This window comes from Arachis hypogaea, chromosome 2 (genome assembly GCF_003086295.3).
Source record: "Arachis hypogaea cultivar Tifrunner chromosome 2, arahy.Tifrunner.gnm2.J5K5, whole genome shotgun sequence".
In the NCBI taxonomy this organism is placed as follows: domain Eukaryota; kingdom Viridiplantae; phylum Streptophyta; class Magnoliopsida; order Fabales; family Fabaceae; genus Arachis; species Arachis hypogaea.
The window spans coordinates 21,422,950-21,443,042 of record NC_092037.1 but is presented as its reverse complement, the minus strand read 5'-3'; the positions used below and the strand labels follow the sequence as shown (position 1 = coordinate 21,443,042).

At 30.0% G+C, this 20,093-nt stretch overlaps 2 protein-coding genes across 2 annotated transcripts in view; both read left to right on the top strand.

Moving 5' to 3' along the window:
* Window positions 1-10,028, top strand: part of LOC112722901 (pentatricopeptide repeat-containing protein At4g16835, mitochondrial-like) — a 46,098-nt gene extending 36,070 nt beyond the window's left edge. Inside the window, exons 2-3 of the mRNA XM_025774096.1 lie at window positions 8,472-8,654; window positions 9,579-10,028. Of these exons, the coding sequence (XP_025629881.1) occupies window positions 8,472-8,654; window positions 9,579-10,028 (633 nt within the window). The remainder of the gene's footprint in view (window positions 1-8,471; window positions 8,655-9,578) is intronic.
* A 230-nt stretch (window positions 10,029-10,258) lies between these two features.
* Window positions 10,259-12,610, top strand: LOC112722893 (protein FAR1-RELATED SEQUENCE 5-like). The gene has a single exon (XM_025774085.1). It carries the CDS (start codon window positions 10,259-10,261, stop codon window positions 12,608-12,610), a length of 2,352 nt encoding a protein of 783 aa, XP_025629870.1.
* The last annotated feature ends 7,483 nt before the right edge of the window (window positions 12,611-20,093 follow it).

The following is a 20,093-nucleotide window of genomic DNA, read 5'->3' as shown; positions in this document are numbered from 1 at the left end:
AATTTTGGTATTTAATGTCTTTTTTCTTTTCTAACAATGAATTTTACTTTAGATCTGTATTTTATTTTCCTCGGTGAATGATAGCTACAAGTTCCACTGCTCCATGGTAGGTAATCAATTAAAATTTTTTCTCATCTTTTTTGGGGCTATATTTTGATGGAGGTAGGTAGTCAATTAAAGCTCTTCTTCATTCTTTTTTTATTCTTTTTTTAATAAATTTTTATTAAAATCATTGTTTTATCTTTCTAATTTTTTATGAGTTCATTTATGTGTTTGGATCAGAAATTGTAGATTCGAGAATCAGAATTTGGAGTTTTCACGTGAAAGTCACTATTATGCCAAATCTAAGAAACAGATTTACAAAAGTCACCATTATGGGCTGGAATTTGAGATTTGTTCAAGTAAGTAGAAGAATGCTTCCTTCTTAATTATTTTCACAAATTATAGATTATGCACTAATATAAAGCTTGAAGTGCCTTTGAAGTTTATTTCATAAATATGCTATACATGCTATTCTATTTTTATATGTCATCTATCTGTCCATAATTTTGCATTAATCAATTTTCACTTACAAGTGTTGATGGTGAATTCATGTTAATATGCTTTTAGACTTTAAATCATTTCCATTTAACACTATCAGTCCTTAATAGATGAAATATGTACAATTTAATCGTAAAATACTTTTTGGTTTAGTGTTACAGTCTTTAAGAGATTAAATGTGTATAATTTCAATGGCTATAGTGTTTGTTTTTAATTTGTGCAGTTTGAGAAATATATGTGCTGAATAGGACATGCATCTGCTAATTCTCTGAGCATATTAATTCATGCAAGAAGAATTTTATATTTTGAAAATTTTCAAACAAGAAATTTTGATGAGGCCGTGTGTGTGAAATCTCACAAGAGGTTCAAGAAAAATTAAAGAAATTTCATATAATCAAATTGGTTTATTGTATGATTTCTAGAAGAGGTTGTTTTTTAATGAATAACAAAGAACAAAAAAATATTTATTTCATTTAGGATTCAACTACAAAATGTACTTAATCTGGAATGTAAGATAAATATGATGTTACAAAAAAATATGTTTTAGGTGGTTACTAACTAAATACCAAAAGAGGGATTAATGGTGATTGTATGATGATGACTTTGAGAATGATTTTATTGTTTCTTTGGCATAAAATTTTAGGAGGTAATTTCTTTTTGAGTGAAGTATCATTTTTGTCCCCAACGTTTGGGGTAAATCCTATTTGTGTCCCTAACGTTTTAATCGTCCTATTTGTATCCCTGTTTATAAAAATGATTCAATGTTATCCTGTCGTCAATTACACATCATGAACGCTTTAGTTTGAGTTTTAAAAATCTCTTTTTGAAGTTAGAATACAAATGTTTGGGATAGAATCGATGATCCACTCCAAAAAATAGCTCATCAAAAGTTGAAACTAATTCCTACACATAATTTACTTTTTTAGGGACATAATTGAATCTAAACACAAATAGTAGGTATAATATTAAAATCGAACACATCCAAGTGACATCTAATTGAGAATGAATACATCCAAATTAGAATAATTAAAAAATATAATCTGATTTGTTAGTATAATTGATAGTAGGATAACATTGAATCACTTTTATAAACGTTAGGGATACAAATAGGACGATTTAAACGTTAGGGACACAAATAGGACTTACCCCAAACATTGGGGACAAAAACGATACTTTACTCTTTCTTTTTTCAACAGGTTTGCCAAGATGATAAAACAAAACAAACTATATGAGGATCAATTTTAGGATTCTGTTGACATTGTTTAATTCCAGTGACATTTTATAATAGATTGTTGACATTATTTAATTTTAGGGACCAATTCTATTTGTTTGAAGTTATTATTTGCTTTAATATTTTCTTCTTTTGGTTTTTAATTATTTGCCTCGCATTTGTAATTGATATGAGGCATGTTGAATTTACTCTTTATTGGCTTTGACAATATACCCACTGATGTCGTCCCAAAAAAGTTTGGTTATCATAACTTGACGTGCTTTTCTTCATCAGATTTGCTACCTTACTTCATTAGATTTGGATACGAAATTGAATCTGGAGAAATTATTGCTTTTACTAATATATATTAGACAAAAATACTCTTAAGCTGACTTGAACATATCCAAAATGTAATACCATATTATGTATATTTATTGATTTAAAGATGAATTTAAAGATGAGATTGAAGTACTTTTGTGGTGTGTTCTCTACAATTTTCTTTTTCTAATTTTCGTGATTAGGTTTGATGCATTATTAGGTTTTCTTGAAATGCAAAGTGTGCTGTTAGCATCCATAAATATCTGGATTTTGTTGCATTGCGTTGTTCGTCCATATCAATGAAGAGTAATTGAGAAATAATTATGTTAATTATTTCTTTTTTTTCCGCTATTTGTTTTACTTTGATTTGTAAGGGCCTTTTGTAAAATTGATTATTGTGAAAAATGAGAACGGTTGTATTTGTTTTGATTTCTAGGTTGATGAAGAATTTGCATTGTGTTGTTTGTTTATTGAGAATGAATGATGAGTAAATAATGACTGAGAATTTTCTTTTTTTATTTTTTTTAATTTGAACTGTAGTACTTATTGAAAGTATGTTCCTTTGTTTACTAGAGGTGATGATTCGGAGAGAGTTGACAGGAGGAATGGGCTGCACTCTAGATTGTATACAGCCGCAGCAAAAGACTAAGGACTACAGTTTATTGCTTAATGTATGTGTTAGTAATATTCAGGGTATAAGTGTTCACATTCAATTTGGTTAGGGGCATGTGGCATTAAAAAAATATTTGCATATTTTTTTTAGCATTAGTTCTATTTATTGTTTAGAAAGATGTGAGATTTGGAGCAAATGATAGAAATAAAAAAATCAAGTGAGGTTGGATCAGAGATTGAGACATGGAGTTCATGTTCAATTGCCAATAATCCTTGAATCAATGGTTTAGGATGCACTGGGATTAAACTTAAATCAAAGTTTAAAATAAAATATTATTGTCTTTCTGAGTTTACTTTTATTAATTTCTTGCTTTTGTTGTTTTGGTTGGATTGGCAAGGAAGTAAGACTTCCAATCAAATTTAGGAAAAAAAAGTTTCTTTTGTTTTTGCTGCGATTAACTATGTGTATTTATGTGTTTTTGCTGTGTATGTGTGTTGTTTTGTTGTTGTGTGGTTTTGTATTTGTTTTAGATTTAGAGTCAGTTTGAGAACTTTTAAAAAAAAATTTATATTTTTTAAACGATCTTTTTTTAATAGACAAAAGTTAATTTACATTTTGACAAACTTTTTATAAAAAGTTTTCGAGTATTAAGAATGTTTTTTACTTATACTCTTTTTAAAAATAAGGTATTATTATTTGTTAGCTATTAAAAAAAGTAAATACTTTATTTTTTTAAATAAAGTATTTTTTTAAAAAGATGTATCTAAATAAATTTAAAATTGAATAAATGTAAAAAAAAATCAAACCAAACCAACACTTAAGTGGGTTTAATATGCTTTTAGGCCTGATACAAGTTTTAGGAATGTTAGTAAATATACATTTAATTTAAGCTATCAATTTATTGTGATTACATTGTTATATTTAGTTTGAGTTTTAAGTTTAAAATTGTTTATTGCCTTCACTTTGTGAATAACCTTAATCCTGCATCATTTATAACATAAAAGAGTATGAGGTTCTTGCATAAATAGCTCAGTGTTATATTTTTTTATTTTGATACAACTCAAGTTAATTATTGTGTTTATAGCGTTTTTTTTATGTAATGAAAGAAATAATTGAACAAGTTAAAATATATTCGATTAGTAATTAATTATCTTTCTATGGTCAACTAATGAAATGCAATTGTAATGATTTGTGTTTAAACTCAAATCTTTTCAAGCCTTTTACGCAATTGGTATTTTATATATATAATAAATTGGTTATGACAGTTTGTGAAATAATACGAATTTAGTGTGGGATATTAATTTTCATAATTTTTTGTTATAAAAGTTGGGCATTTATAATTTTTAACCTCTTATGAATATATACGAAAAATCACTTAGTGGCATTCTATATTTTGATATAATTGTATGAAGTGAATTAACTTAAATAGCGTGTAATAAGAAATTAACAGTAAATTTGTGTCAATTTGTTTAAAAAGATTTTATTTTTATTTTGCTGTTTTAATTAATATACCTTTATGTATAAACATTGATATCTATCAATTTGTAATTTTTTTTATATGAAAGTTGTGAAACATTTTAGATAATTATTTTACAAAAAAAGCTAATTTAAATTCAAATAATAATATTTGTTAAAATATATTGCTTTTTTGTTAAAAAGTTATCAATTAAGCATGTATTATCTATTTTAAATTAGAAGTCACTAAAACAATTACTTCAAATTAGAAGTAATAGAAAATAATTTTTGTTTATTAGATTAATAATCTCATATTTTTTATCATCTAAATATAAATATAGTATTATTTATGAAATATTAATAAATATTATTCATGTCCAATAAAAAAGTATGTTTGATTGATGTTATCAAAGAAAATGTAATTACATTATTTTAACGGTTGATTATAACACTTTTTTTTAATTAGATACAATTTTAAATTTGCAATAATTAGAACATTTTTTTTTAATTTTTAAGTTATCAATAGTTGACACTTCTACATAATATTCTATTAATATATAAAGAAAAATCATTTCAATAGCTAATTTTAATTATACGTAACAGTAATTTTATTTACTTATTTTCTATATATTTAATTAAAATGTATTTTTAAAGTTACTAAAATAAAAAAATTGTAAAAGAATATGCAAATTAATGTTAATTAAAATATTAAAAAATATAATTATGCCAAATTTTATATATTGACTTTTTAAATTAGATTGAACATTAATATAAAAAAATTAACTAATTAATTTATCTATATACTAAGTAAATTAATTCTTCTTACAAATATATATTATTTTTTTATAAGAAAATAATTTATAAATACAATCATATAGATGATGTAGATGACTCGCGCGAAGCGTGGGCTCTACACTAGTGTTATAATTATTTGAAAGGGGGCGTCCGGCGCCTTTGGTTGGTTTTAATGGGGGCGTTCGGCGTCCATGTTCTCATGCTCAGTATGAGTGGTTTTAGTTCCGGCGCCTAAAGTGTTTTAGAGAGACGCGTTTAGCGCCTCTAGTGTCAAATCCGGCGTTCATATGTTCTTTTTATATTATTAAAGCAACAAGTAAATACGGTTTTTTGTATTCACAAATAATTTAATTAGTAATCAAGCAACAAAAAATAGTTCATTCATGTTTAATTTAACAAACTTGGCTCAGAATTCGGTGGTCCTAGGATGTTTGGACCATTAAACGGTCCTATAACAAAATATGTTTTTTAAGATTTTTTAAGAATTGTTAAATAGTCATTTTTTAAATTTAATTACAAATTAATCTCATATATTTATTTAATTATAAAAATAATTTTTTATTTTATAAATAATTATTTTATCATAAATCTATTTTGTTTATTAACAATCAAGAACAAAAACAATAATGAATTCGATCTTTCATTGATCCTAATAAATTTTTTGGTCATTCCAATCGATTAAACGATTAAATTTGATCTGTCACATTTGTGAGAAATCACAAAATCGTATTTCGTTAAAAATCAATCGATTGGACTATCAAACCAATCGATTGAAATCTAACTCAATCGATTGGATTTCAGTTTATTACTAAACAATTGATTGAAAATTGCAAGGAAGCATGATTTTCATATAAATCAATCGATTGAACAATGAATTAAATGTGGATTTTATGTAATTCAATCGATTGTTTAGAATTTTCAATCGATTGAATTCTTCAAAACAATCGATTGGGTAGCACAATTCAATCGATTGCTTTTGTTACTCAATCGATTGAATTCACCAAAACAATATGAATTTACCAAATTCAATCGATTGAACTGTGCTACCCAATCGATTAAAATGTGTACTACGCCTATTTCAATCTTGTTATCGTTTTTAGAAATTATCTTGTTATTCATCTATCTTATCTTTAATATTCTATCTTCAATTTTTGCAGTTTTATTTTGATTTAGATACTCTAATCTTATTCTTTCCTTAATATTAACATTATAAATTGGTGAATAATCCATCACCAATTATTCAATCCCACCATTGAAATCATGTATCATTTTCTTTGATTATAAAAAAATTTATTGTTTTTCTTTGGAACATCCATCTACTCAATATCCAATTTTTTTTATTTTTTATCCGTCTATTTAATATCCACTATTTCTTCATCGTTAATCACCGTTGCAGCAATCAACAAAGGTCTAATCAAGTTTTTCATTGTAGTGTTCAGAAAATAAACTATCGTTTTGATTACAAAATCGAGGTCAGTGAATAGAATCTCTAATTTTGCAATCATTCGTTTCGATACTTTATTCGTGAAATTGACTATGTAATGAAAAAATATTTTTTTTATCTTTTATTAATTCACAGACATTGGGAAATACTAAAAAGTAAATAGATGTTATTATTTTTTATTATTAATTAGCTAGCAATCAGGATGGACCTAGAGGGGACGAGTAGTGGCCTGGACACCCAAAATTTTAAGAAACTATACTTATCTATAACAATATATAATGGGAATACAGAGGGTTTGTTGTCCAATATTTTTTTCCTATTTTACCCCTATCTTTATAATTTAAAACTACATCCTCAATCACGTACTCACGTTCTGTAAATTTTACATTAACCCATGACAGAATGATGTAACTCCTTCACTTAAAAAAATTGCTCACTATCAATTGTAAGATTATAAAAATGGCTCCACTTACACTATAGTTTAAACAAGGTAATTTTTTTTTATTTAAATGTACAAAAAATCATTTTTCTCTTTAAATTATTATCATACTATTTTAATAATATACTCTTGATGCTTATATGCAATATATAATGATAATTAGTGTCTAAATTTAAATTCCAATATTACTCTTAAAGAGAGGTTTATTATTAAAAAAAATTCTTTTGTCAATTTCGTTAAATAAAAAAAATTCTACCCATTTTTTCACAGTAACCTCGTTAAGATATTCTTATTGAATGTAAATTATTGTTACAAATATTTTTATTAAGATATATTTTGAAGGAATAAAAATAAAATAGTTCAATAAGGATAATTTAAAAAAAAATTAAATTTACACTAATAACTTTTTTCTTCAAATTATTAACGTACTTTTCTAATATAGTAGCTACACAATATATAATATCAATTAGCGTTCAAATTTAAGTTCCAATATTGTTATTAACGAGAGAGGTTTATTATTTTTTACAAAAAATTACACACAATAATTTTTGTATCAATATATCATGATTTATTTTAAAAATAATATTTATTTATCTAAATCATAAAGTGTTTTGAAAAATTATATTTAAATAATTTTTTTATCTTTTAACTATTTTATATTTTTAGATTGAAAACTTTGTATTTTTTTTATTCAAGGTTTATTTTTATATTTTATTTTAGTTCTCTTATTCAAAATTATTAATATGAATTTTTATTTTGTAGGATAAATAAAAAGATGAGATTTTTTTTAATAAATTAAAGGCCATGGATTCCATGCTCCTACAAAATTGTAGGTTAATCATTAACCATCATAAAAATAATTACAAAATGTACCCCTTTTTTTTTGGAAAATTGACTAATTAAATTTGAATCCCTTTAACTTTTGATATTTACAATTTTTTCCTTTTTCTTTTAGTTTCAGATTCAAAAGAGAAGAGAGATCTGCTAGGGTTTAAAGATTGGAAAACCTAACTCTGCCCTCCCCTTTCTCACCATACCCTATCGCTATGCCCTCCAATCTCAGTTCGCTGCAATAGCCCGGACGCAAAATTCTCTTGCCGCATCACTCAGTGAGCTCTCACATTCACCGTACTATTCTCAATTTCACTGTATCCTTTTTGTTTTCGCGTGTTTGATGTTGCTTCCTGTTCGTTTAGGTTTCATCTCTGCGTCCGCTGCCGCTCCCTGCTTCTGCCGCTGCCGCGCAGGACTCTGCCTAAACGCTTGGAGGTTAGTTAATCATTATGCCTTTTCAATTCACAGTTGACCAGTATATTTATTTTTATGTTGATATGTGATTTTACTCTATGGTATTCCTGTGAAATTTTTTGATGAATTTTCAAGTGGGTTACCACCGTCTTATGTTTCAAGTGGGTTACTCTATGGTATTGCTATTAGAGGCTGCTGTTTTTTTCTTTTTTGTGTCACGAATTTCAGCGGCTAACAATGATAATTATTAACTAATAATGATAATAAATATTTGAAGACCACATAAGAAGAGAAATGGAATAATGCATCTGTTTGAGCCGGAAAACAATATCAAAGTATTTTTATTTTCTATTTTAATGGCCATGATGAGTTTGATATGCTTTATTTATTTCTTTTCATGTTTGCTTAGGAAGTAGAGGAAAGTGTAAAAGTATTAAAAGATGCATCTAAGACGAGAAAAGTAGCAGCAGAGAAGGTTCTGTCTGCACTTTCTGTCATTGAGAAAGCAAAAATTGATCCTTCTGGCTTTCTTGAAACCCTGGTTGGCAATGAATCCCCTGGGAGGACATGGATGCTAATTTTCACCGCTGAGGTGAACATATTTCTATTACTTTTTTGTTTGCTCGTTCTTTGGGTATAATCTGTTTCTCCCTTTGCATGCTTATATTTGGTATGGCCAAAAAGAAAAAGAAAAAAATGAGAATGTAAGTTACTTAGTTAGATCAAATTATATGTAGAAAATTATCCTGTTTTCTTTTACTTAGTGACAAATATTCATTCCTTTTTACAATAGTAGAAAATATAAATAGAAGTTCTAGCCTCCATCAATTTTGTAACTAGTTGAGTCTTTTCCCTGTTTTTCTCATTGAAAGCTTCAAGGGCATCCTTGTATTCACTCTTCTGTGACCCCAAAATATATTCAAAAGGAAAAGAGTAAACAAATAAATTAAGAGTTTCATTGTTATATTAAAGTGTAACAAGGTTTTACATTATTATTATTATTCAATTAAATTAAACAATTTTACTAGTAGAATAATATACATAATTGTATAGTCATGATGAATAATATTCTCTCTCCTTGCTTGCTTGATGAGTCAGGACCAATCATACTTCATCTGAATTCTTTGAGTCTTCACTCTAGCGGATCACTATTTGATAACATCAAAATGTTAGGATGAAGTAACACTTGATTTATTGTATACCATATATGTGACATATCTAGTTCATTTGTGCTCTGGTTATTAGTTCTTAAACAAATCACAGCTTCCATATCTTGTGACTTCACCACCATCCTATGTTACAAGTAGGTGTTTTTCTTATGCTCTTGTAACTTGTAAGCATATATATATATATATATATATATATATATATATATATATATATATATATATATATATATATATATATATATATATATATATATATATTGTTAAATCATGTTAATTTTTTTTTTATACGGAAAATCAAGTGTCACAAAATGGACCTCTGACCTTGTATCTTAATGACATGATACAAGTTTGAAAACTTAAAATGGTCCTCTGAACTTGTTTCTCTGGAACGTCCTGATTCGTGGTTAGAGAAGGTTAAGACTGCTCTGATAGATATGTATGCAAAATGTGGTTCTGTGAGAGTCGCTCATGCCTTGTTCGAGATGCTTAGGGAGGAAAGAGTTGTGTCTTGGAATGCAATTATCACTGGTTATGCAATGCATGGTCTTGCCAAGGAAGCCTTGGAACTCTTTGAGGTAATGAGGAAAGAGGCTCGGCCGGATCTTATAACCTTTGTTGGTGTTCTAGCAGCTTGCAGCCGTGGGCTTCTGCTCAATGAAGGGCAAGCATTTTATGATATGATGATGAGGGATTATGGTATCAATCCAACTGTTCAACACTACACATGCATGGTTGATCTTCTTCGTCACTATGGCAAACTGGAGGATAGATTGATAGATAGGATATATACTCTTTAATATTTTATTCCCCTTGCACCCATCGCATGCATAGCTGGCATTGCCAACTGTTCTTGTCTTTCTGTTTTTACTCTTATAGTTTCACTATTAGATTTTGGATTCACGCTCCTTCATTTCCCCTAATACAATAAATGAAATTCGTGTCCACTTCCATGATTCCTAAGATTGACACTATTGGATTGATTTCAATTTTAAAAGATTATGAATTGTGTATTGGTGTTTAGGAAGTTATGGGTCAAGAATTTTCTCATGAAGGGGTTAATAGCGAGCATACATCATATGATCAGTATGAGCAGGAGGAAGAAAAATATGAGGAAGTTGACGTGGATTATATGGATGAGAACGACACAAGTGTGGAACCAATGTTTGATTATCACGGCTTCGATGAAGGGTATAACATTGACTCACTTGAAGACATTGGGATGATTGAATTTTGGAACATCAGGGATGAAGATGTATGTCATTTTCACTTTTCTGATGTCGACATTGCATTTGAGTTCTACAATAGATATGCAAGGACAAGAGGCTTTAGTGCTCGGAAGAACAGGAGTAGGAAAAGTCGTGCGGGCGCACTTAAGTTGAAGAATTTTGTATGTCATCGTGAAGGATTTAGACTGCAAAATAATTACGGCATTGGAAACCTTAAGAGAAAACCTACACACGAGACAAGGTGTGGCTGCAGTGCAATGATGGAGATTCGTGTAGATGCACCTAGTGGTCGTTGGTTTATTTCCTATTTTTCTGATGAACACAATCATCCGCTTCTGGATCCTCGGTTGACTGGATTGCTCCCTGGGCATAGATTCATGTCCGAGGCTGATATTGGCCACATGGTTAACATGAAAAAGGGTGGGATTAGTGTTGGGCAGATATATCGGGCATTAGCAAATCAGGCAGGTGGCTACGAGTATCTCTCTTTCACGCAAAGGGACATGTACAATAAAATAGCAAAGCAGAGGCACCAATTACCCGGTGATGCATATGCAGCTTTGAAGTATCTAGAAGATCAAGCAACAAATGACCCTTCTCTCTATTTTAATCATCACATGGATGCCGATGGTACTTTGCGCAATTTATTCTGGTGTGATGGTCTCAGTAGGGTAGACTACTCATTATTTGGCGATGTGCTGGCTTTTGATGCTACCTATAAGAGGAATAAATATATGTGTCCACTGGTGGTATTTTCTGGTGTCAATCATCACAATCAAACAATTATCTTTGCTGCTGCTTTAATTTGCGATGAGGAAAAAGACACATATAGGTGGTTGCTACAACAACTGAAAGTGGCAATGAATGGGAAAGCACCTGTTTCGGTGATCACGGATGGTGATTTATCAATGAAGTTCGCCATTGAGAAAGAGTTTCCTAATGCACATCATAGATTATGTGCATGGCATCTGATTCGCAATGCAACAAGTAACATTGGCAAGTCCCAGTTTACCTCCATGTTTAAAAAGTGTATGCTAGGTGACTATGAAATTGATGTATTTCGTCAAAAGTGGTTTGAAATGGTTGAGAGATTTGGTGTCGAAAACAAGAATTGGGTCCTAGATATGTATAAAAAGAGACATTCATGGGCAACTGCACATATAAGAGGGAAGTTTTTTGCTGGTTTCCGGACTACTTCTCGGTGCGAGGGATTAAACTCGATCATTGCAAAGTATGTCAACTCAAGGTACAATCTGGTTGAGTTCATTCAACACTTTAATCGTTGTGTCGACCATATAAGGTGGAAAGAGGTCCAGGCTGACCTCGCCTCTGTGAATGGGAGACCCAGTTTGCAAACCTGTTTTCAACAGTTAGAGAGGAGTGCTGCCAATGTTTACACCCTATCAATATTTCATATGTTCCAACCAATCCTTGTACGGGCTACATCAATGAAGGTAATAAATATGAGGCAAACTGGCTCTTATGTGATTTACTCTGTCACTTTAGACCGAATGCCAAATGAGATGTGGCGTGTATTCTGTTGTGACATTGAGATGGAATTCAATTGTTCATGTATGAGAATGGAATCATTTGGCATACCTTGTGAACACATAATTTGCGTCTTGGTGCATGAAGATATAGAGGAGTTGCCAAGGTCATTAGTCTTGCCTCGGTGGACCAAGACTGCCAAAGTTAGTTTCCAAAATGCTCGAGGGCTTCATTGGGATTCTTTGATGCTAAGTCAATACGGTTGTTTGATGGTTTGGTTTAGACAACTAGCCAACTTTGCTTGTCGAGATAACGAGAGATTTATCTTTACACGGGAAATGGCTATGAATTTGTTGAAACAATTTAAAGAGGAAGATGCTGCACAAAAAGAGTTGGTCAATGATGCAGATAGTGTAAGAGATGGTGTGCAAGTGGATAATTCTGGAGCTGGGCTTGCAACCAATGATCTCGGACATAGCATGCCAAGGGACCCAAGAAAATGTAGGACAAAAGGGGGGCTTCACAGTCCAATAAAAGAAAATATCGATGTAGACAGTGTGGCATGGAGGGCCACAATCGAACAACTTGTCGTGTTCGTCGTGGCATCTCACAGTCAGAAGGCCGGGGAAATGACACATTTGATAATGACTCGGATGATCACATGAACATTGAAGATGACTCATTGGTAAGTATTTTTACCAATGAGGTATGACTAGGTTTTAATTGCTGCTTATCAGCTAGTACTAACGATATTATATTGCTGATATTGTAGGTATATGATGAGAATGCTTCGTACAGTAGCAATGAAGTGCTGTAATAAGGTATAGTTAGTGGGTGAAGTTTCTTGTATTCTTTAATTTTTATTCTATTTGGGTTTGGTATTTGTTGTGTTCTTTGTCACATTGATCTATTTAAATATTATGTTTCTTACATGTTAGAATTTTGCTATTTACTATTATGAACCAAAGTTTGAAGTCCTGCTTGGTTTTTCTTCTTCTGATATTGGATATCAAGATTAGGGACCAAAGTTAGAAGACTTGGAGTTTAACCTTTATTTTACTGCAATATACTTGCTATGCAGCGTATATTATGCTAGATTCTTTGCTGTGGAGCATAAAGGTGCCGGATTATTCTCAAGAAAATGTGGTGAATATTTATTTGTAATCTAGCTATTTATGTTCGTATGCATTTTGAAAATGTCATAGTGATATGGTTGTCGATTTGATGAATACTACTTTTTTGGCCCCTGGTTTCCTCACCTACCTTTTTGTCGATTTGATGATTGGTGATATTTGGAGTCCAGAGTTTCTTGTACTTGGCACATAATTTGATTATTTCCTGAACGATCTTTACATTTTCACCCCCCTCAAACCACTGTATCTTCTATTTATATAATAACGTATTATTTGTCTCCAGCAATTTTCATCCCAGTTAATTAGGGCCCTAGTCTGTGTTCTGCATTCCTGCTAGGATAGCTGTAGAGGGAACAGAAAATATAACTAGCACTTCTGTTCTACATGTTTTGCTAAGTGCATTGTTAAGGTTTCAAAATATAAGGAAATTATGATTTGAAACTTCTTTTTATGTTTTGAAAATATTTAGTTTATATTTAATTAATGATTTCTTCTCAAATCAACTAGTTCTCTATGAAGGAAGGAAAAATGTTTGCAGAGTATAACAAGTAATGAAATTATATTTGTGATATTGTTTCAGGTTCTTCTTAGAGGCCATAAGAATGGACGAGAGGCTGTCAAGTACTTTGGACTAGCACCTGGTGTGCCCCATAGTCACACCAAGCCCTATGTTCGTTCAAAAGGATGGAAATTTGTGCGTGCTAGAGGAAGAAGGACTAGCAAAGGCTTCAGAGTTTCAGTTCTGGAGCTCAAAGATGGAGGATTTTCATTTTTATCATGTGACCGTTCTGTATTGTTTTCTTTCTTTTTGTGTCGTTAAAACAGTTCATTTTTAGTTCAGTTTTCCTTCCCTCAAAGGGGAAAAAGGATTGGAACTCGCTCAACAATTTTGGTTTAGTTGCTACCGTTCTATTAAAAACTATGAAAGGATTAATGAGTAGAAATTCTTCATTTGTTCGTGATCGTTAACTTTGCTTGTCTAATTGATTATTTTTTTAACTTGTTTTGAATATGAATTGTATTTTAATGTAAAAACACGTGTATTTGCCGCACTCAAAGGCTATTCAGTTTTCTGAAGTACTTAGTTAGAACAGAAGTCATATATACATAATTGCCAAAAGAACCCCACCTAGAATTTAGGAAGAATAATGGAGATTAAAATTTCTTTGTGGAGTCGTGTATATGAAGTCGTGCATATTAAAATTGTTATATATATATTTTTTCTTTGGTCAAATATTTTCATGTTCTCATTATTGAAAATAAATTCTAACCGATTTTGTTAGTGGGAACAACAGAAATCAATAAAATATAATTGGTCAATAAAAATTCTTACTCCCGTATTTTGGTTAAATATTTTCATATTATATTTTGGTTAAATCAAATATATATGTATATATACTTGATATATTTAATGAAATTAATAATAGATATTATGTTTTTATAATATTATATAATATTTTTCTATTATATAATACTTTATGGTTTCATAATAATTTATCTTGGTGTAATATAATATAATATTTGTAAAATTTAATTTTCAAGTGTAATATTTGAAAAAATTGAGTACTTTTAATTAGGATCTTATATAATTTACTAAAATAGAATTCTTACACTACTTTAATTTTATAATTAGGTCATCAGAAAATAAGAACCATATAAGAAAATAATGAGCATGATTAGTGAACGAATCATTATTAATTAAATCTCAATAACTCAAGTACTTATGTTGTTTTAGTTGGAAATATATATTATACACTTTATTTTTTTATTTTATGAAGAAGAGCTCATCATAGAAAAACTGAACAAAAATGAGGTAAATAGCACTAATGATTCTGAGTTTTATTCAGAATTATATGTTCTTAGTAGGATAACGAAAATGCGATACAAAACAATAGGAATAAAAAAGTTTTAATAAATAAATTCGTCTATTTTAGTAAGTCTAACAAGAAGACATAAATAATTCTTCCCAATTTAAGTAAATATGCTATGGGTGTATCATAATCCACCATAATTGAAACCTCTCGTTAACATCTGCCCGTATCTTATTCCAATCTCCGGTGACAAAATCCAATGCTAAATACAATTTTATTCCTTTCCTCGTGCAGCTGTAATTTATTTTACCAAACGTTAACATATGTATTAGTGTAATTAAAAAGCGAAACTGTTTATGTTAAAAGTTACCTTTGGAGGGATCACAGGAGTGAATTCTTGTTGCACATCCATCCATTGCATAACCCATACAGCTGAATCATTGCTGTGTGAAAACGTATCATGCAATACAACATAAGGAAGTCGAAAACACAATATATATATATATATATATATATATATATATATATATATATATATATATATATATATATTAAATTAAATAACCAACAATTTGAATAATTACCTATTTGTGCACCTAGGAATACCTATTGCATTACGGACTTCCCAACCCTCGAAACTCACTATGTCTTGTATACCACATTTTGCGTACTTCTCTGATGATATTATTTCAGAAAGAGCCACTCCCTGTAATAATAGTGTGCTTTACTTGTTGAAGTAATGATAATATTTTGTCAGGAATGCTCATTACCATCAGATACCAGTATCATTCTCCTTGATTGGGACATATATCTGTATCACAAATAGGATGTAAAATGTATTAGTCATAGTTTGAGTACTTTTTAGTATAATAAAATTACTCCAATAATAATCTTCAACGTACGAATTGAAGGTCTCGGGTTGGTGGCATATAATGGGCATATTTTTCCAGTAGGTCATGATCCTCCATATGTAACGACATGTCATCCTAGGAATGTTTGAGGACAATGGTTATTTATTTTAGTTAGTTAAAAGAAAAAAAGCAAGATTTTGATTTACCGCAAATGATGGTGGAAGGGACCAAACATTTTTTAATTTGGTCATGGTCATATTTGATGTTATCTTCAATGCCATCAGCTTTATTACCAGTTTAGACACTTGCTTGCCAGGTACGAGACAAAACAGATCTCCTCTAGTTGCAATTGTATCGTGGATATGAACCAAATCCTCACTAACACAAAGCCAACACGTTAGCCACAGAGAAAATTAAAATTTAAAATAAAAGAAAAAAAATCCTCACGCTATGTCAATATCAGCATTAAAGATGTACATAGCCATGTTGACTAAATCCTCACTCAACCACATGTCTTGTGGTGGTTTGAATGAATAGTTAAGATTCTGCACAAAACGTAAAGGTTATCCACAATATACGTATGTGAATACTATGCCACTAAATTTTTTTAAATAAATCAATTACCTTTGGGATAGAAGTGTTCTTGAAAGCCATCTTTTTTGGTTTCGCAGCGGTTGTTAACCGTGATTTGTCTATGGTGAAAGTTAAAGGCCCTTTATGTACTCTAGTTTCCGCCATCTTACTTGATAGTTGACCCTTGTGCTCAATTTTTGGCATTTTAGCTGGTCGTGCAATTGCCATATTTTGGATAGATGGTGGATTATTGAATCTTGCCAATTTGTCCTTTTGCCTTAGAAACGTACTTGGAAGTTCTTGCACAGTTTTATTAGTTTTGCTATTTCTTTGAATACCGAATCTTGACTTTGGCTTCGATTTTTCTTCTCCATCCAGACATGTTTGCGTGCCTTTGTAGAACGATGGTGGCATATTGTGCAAAATCTCAACGTCCTTATTCTCGTCGGATAAATCCGTAAACACACAATTTTCGGACTTTACTTCCGACGGGCTAGAGTTTTTCTTCGTTACATCATCACAGGGTTTATTCTTCATCTCATGTGGGTCCGTATTGTCAAATTTCTCATGCTTCTCATCAGTTTTATATTGAAGGGCGGTTAATTTATCAAGTGACTTCTTCGCCATTCACATTACCTTCTCCATCTCATCAACTCTCTTGGATAAAGACTACATTATAAAACTGAAAATTAGCATTGGTATATATAAATAACATTGCAATATTATCATGAGTTGGATATATTACCTCTATGGCATGTAGTATTTGTTTCAACGGAGAATTTTCAATAATTTCCATGGAACAAGATCCAATGTGATCGTCTATTACCTTTTCTTCCATTGCTCTATAAAATTGTAATTTTAGTTTTAGTAGAGATAGTTAATAGTATTCTATGCTTGAGCATTTATATATAGGAATAAGATTATGTTTCACACAATTAATTCTCTTTTAAAATTTAAATTTAAATATTAAAAATCAAAATTAGTTAATATGCTTTAAATTAAAATAAAATATATCCAAAATTAAAATAGTTTCCACGGCATAAATTACCCAGCCTAAACTCTTGTATTAAATTAATAATAATTTTTTTAATTCTAATATTAGCTTTTTGAAAAAGATAATATTAGATTTTTTTATGTAATCTTATTATTCTTAACTTCTTATCTTCTTACTCTAATTAGATAACCTTTTTTTAAAAAAATTATAAAAATAAAATATCTTAAAATTCGTATTATTTTTATCTTATCTTATCTTTTATAACCGAATTCGCTATATATTCATCTTAAGGGGTTATATGGTACCGTACAAGACAAAATACTATCTGAGTGAGTAGTAGAAGATGGCTCCAATAAAAAATACGCAGTTCAATAGTATGTTTAACGATATAACAAAAAGAATAGAAAATTTAGAATCGGTCATTCATGTTCTACACCAAAAAATTGATTTGATCATAGCGCAACAGAAAACTTCCACAAACAGTAGTTCAATGTTGGATCCTACTGTAGTTGTGCATTCTTCGGAAAGTGGAAAAACTAGTGATCTTACTGGTATCATGCCAATTCAACCCAAGAAGTTATTCCACTTGGATATTACTCGTGAAGCTACAACTCCACCTAATGAACAACCACATGTTAGAGTAGGAGCGGTACTACCAAAGGTAAACTTAATTTTTTTCTTATTTCGTTTATTTTTTTCCTTATTTTTTTATTGTTACCTTGAAACTATTTTTTTTATGAGCAATGGTGGACACTTATTGCATTTGAGCCTACTGCTTCGATGATGTTAACCGATTCTCAAGCCGCTGTTGCAGCCTATATTTTTTCGGATACATTAGATCCGTACGTGTACTTATATGATTATGTGTATAATGTAATGGTGTAGAAATTCTATGATTCTCCCAACTAATCACTTTATGATTTTAGCAGTTCTGAAGAGTTGGTAATCTCGGATGAAATAGGTTATAGAAGTACATTTAGATGTCTTGTGCCAGAGAGATGTGTCGAATCACGAGTAAGTATAGAGATCAATGCATGTTACACAATTTCTTGTAATTATATTTTTAAGCCTCTATTTACATATAAACATGTTTTACAGTAAATTTTAACAAATTGTAGGTTATAAATCTGGTGGCACTTATGATGACACGTGTATTTCGACGTAGGAATGAAGATCCAATTTGCTGGTTCATGCCTGAACATTTTGCAGTAAAGTTATCCCTATAATATCTCTAAATTATTAGTTATTTTTTTTGTCTAATAATTTGAGTGGATATACTAATTTATAAGGAAGTTCTTTTTTTCTAGACTAAACCATGCTATGTACTCACACGAGTAAATTGTATAATTAAATTATCGATTCAAAAATAGTTGTTAAATTGAAGACATATTTTAATTCCACAATTTTTTTATGCAGCGATATGCTTTAAGCGACAAATACACACCGGCTGAGGTTATCTCTGATTTTCTTGTAACATATGTTTCACTGAAAATTAGCCACGTCGCTAGGGTACAAGTGATCAATTTGTTTCTCATTAATATGCTGTTAAATTTTTTTTAGTTTTTATAATGGTTTAAGGTTTATCGTAGGTTTTTATCCCTATCTGCGAGGAACTACATTGGTATTTGGTCATTGTTGACTTTAAGAGTCGTCGTCTAATCCTATTGGATTCACTGCCTTGTGTCGAAAAACATCAGCAACGCAAAAGGAACGTAATTAAAGTGGTAATTATTTGTTCTAAACCAGTACTCAATCAACTAGAATCACTTAACAAATTAAATAACCATTTGTTGTAACTAGTACTCTTAGTCATTTTAAATCAATTACAATTCACTTTTCTTTTTTTTTTGTCATGAATTCACTCTTGTACAGGCGACTTATTTAGAAGCGATGTTAGATGATCATATTTTTGATGATGATAAGTCTAAAGTTGTAGATTGCTCCACTTTTTGGCCTATGACACCTTTTGGCCTACCCACTCAAAAAAATAGATCGTAAGTCTAATATTATATATATTTTTTAAATATCATAAATCGTTCAATAGATTATATCTTATATGTATATAATAACTATTTGTTGAATGCTTTTTATTATAGGAATGATAGCGGAGTTTGGGTGACCAGTTGGATGAGAGAATGTACTTTAAAAGATGACTTCAATATTCAGGTCATATTTATAAGAAAGTATTTTTAAAATAATTTTTCCAACAAACTTCTAATTAGAATTATATTGTTGGTGCTCTAAGCAGGTTAACGACTCCACACGAATGAGACTTGCCGTGGATCTGGTTTTAGAGGAGTACAACAATTTGTGTCTCGTAATACAAGAAAATGCTTGGCAATATAGGACCAAGGTGGAAGCAGAGCATGAAGACATTTGGGAATGAGGAATTATCTTTTTAGATATTTTTAATATTTTCTTTAAAAGACAAAGTACTAAGCTATGTTTCACAAATTATTTACACTAATTTATCCTTCTATGTTTTACAATTCTATATTACTAATTCCCTTTATATTATCGGTTACAAAAATTTAATTATTCACTCAACCACTATATATTTATATATTAATTGATAATTATTTTTATATATATTAATTTATACAATTTTTTTTAACTAAATAATTGATTACCAGTGTACTTTGGCTTGATTTAAAAAAAAAAGGGAAATTCAAATTGCCAAGACTTGATGGTAAACATGCTAAACAATTATTGATATTTTATAAATTTAATTGTGGTAAGGTCAGATTATATCTTGTTGGGAGAATAAATAAGAATGTTCACGTTAC

What these genes read in the sequence shown, in the direction of transcription:
- LOC112722893 (XM_025774085.1), top strand. Translation starts at nt 10,259, where the DNA reads ATGGGTCAAGAATTTTCTCATGAAGGGGTTAATAGCGAGCATACATCA.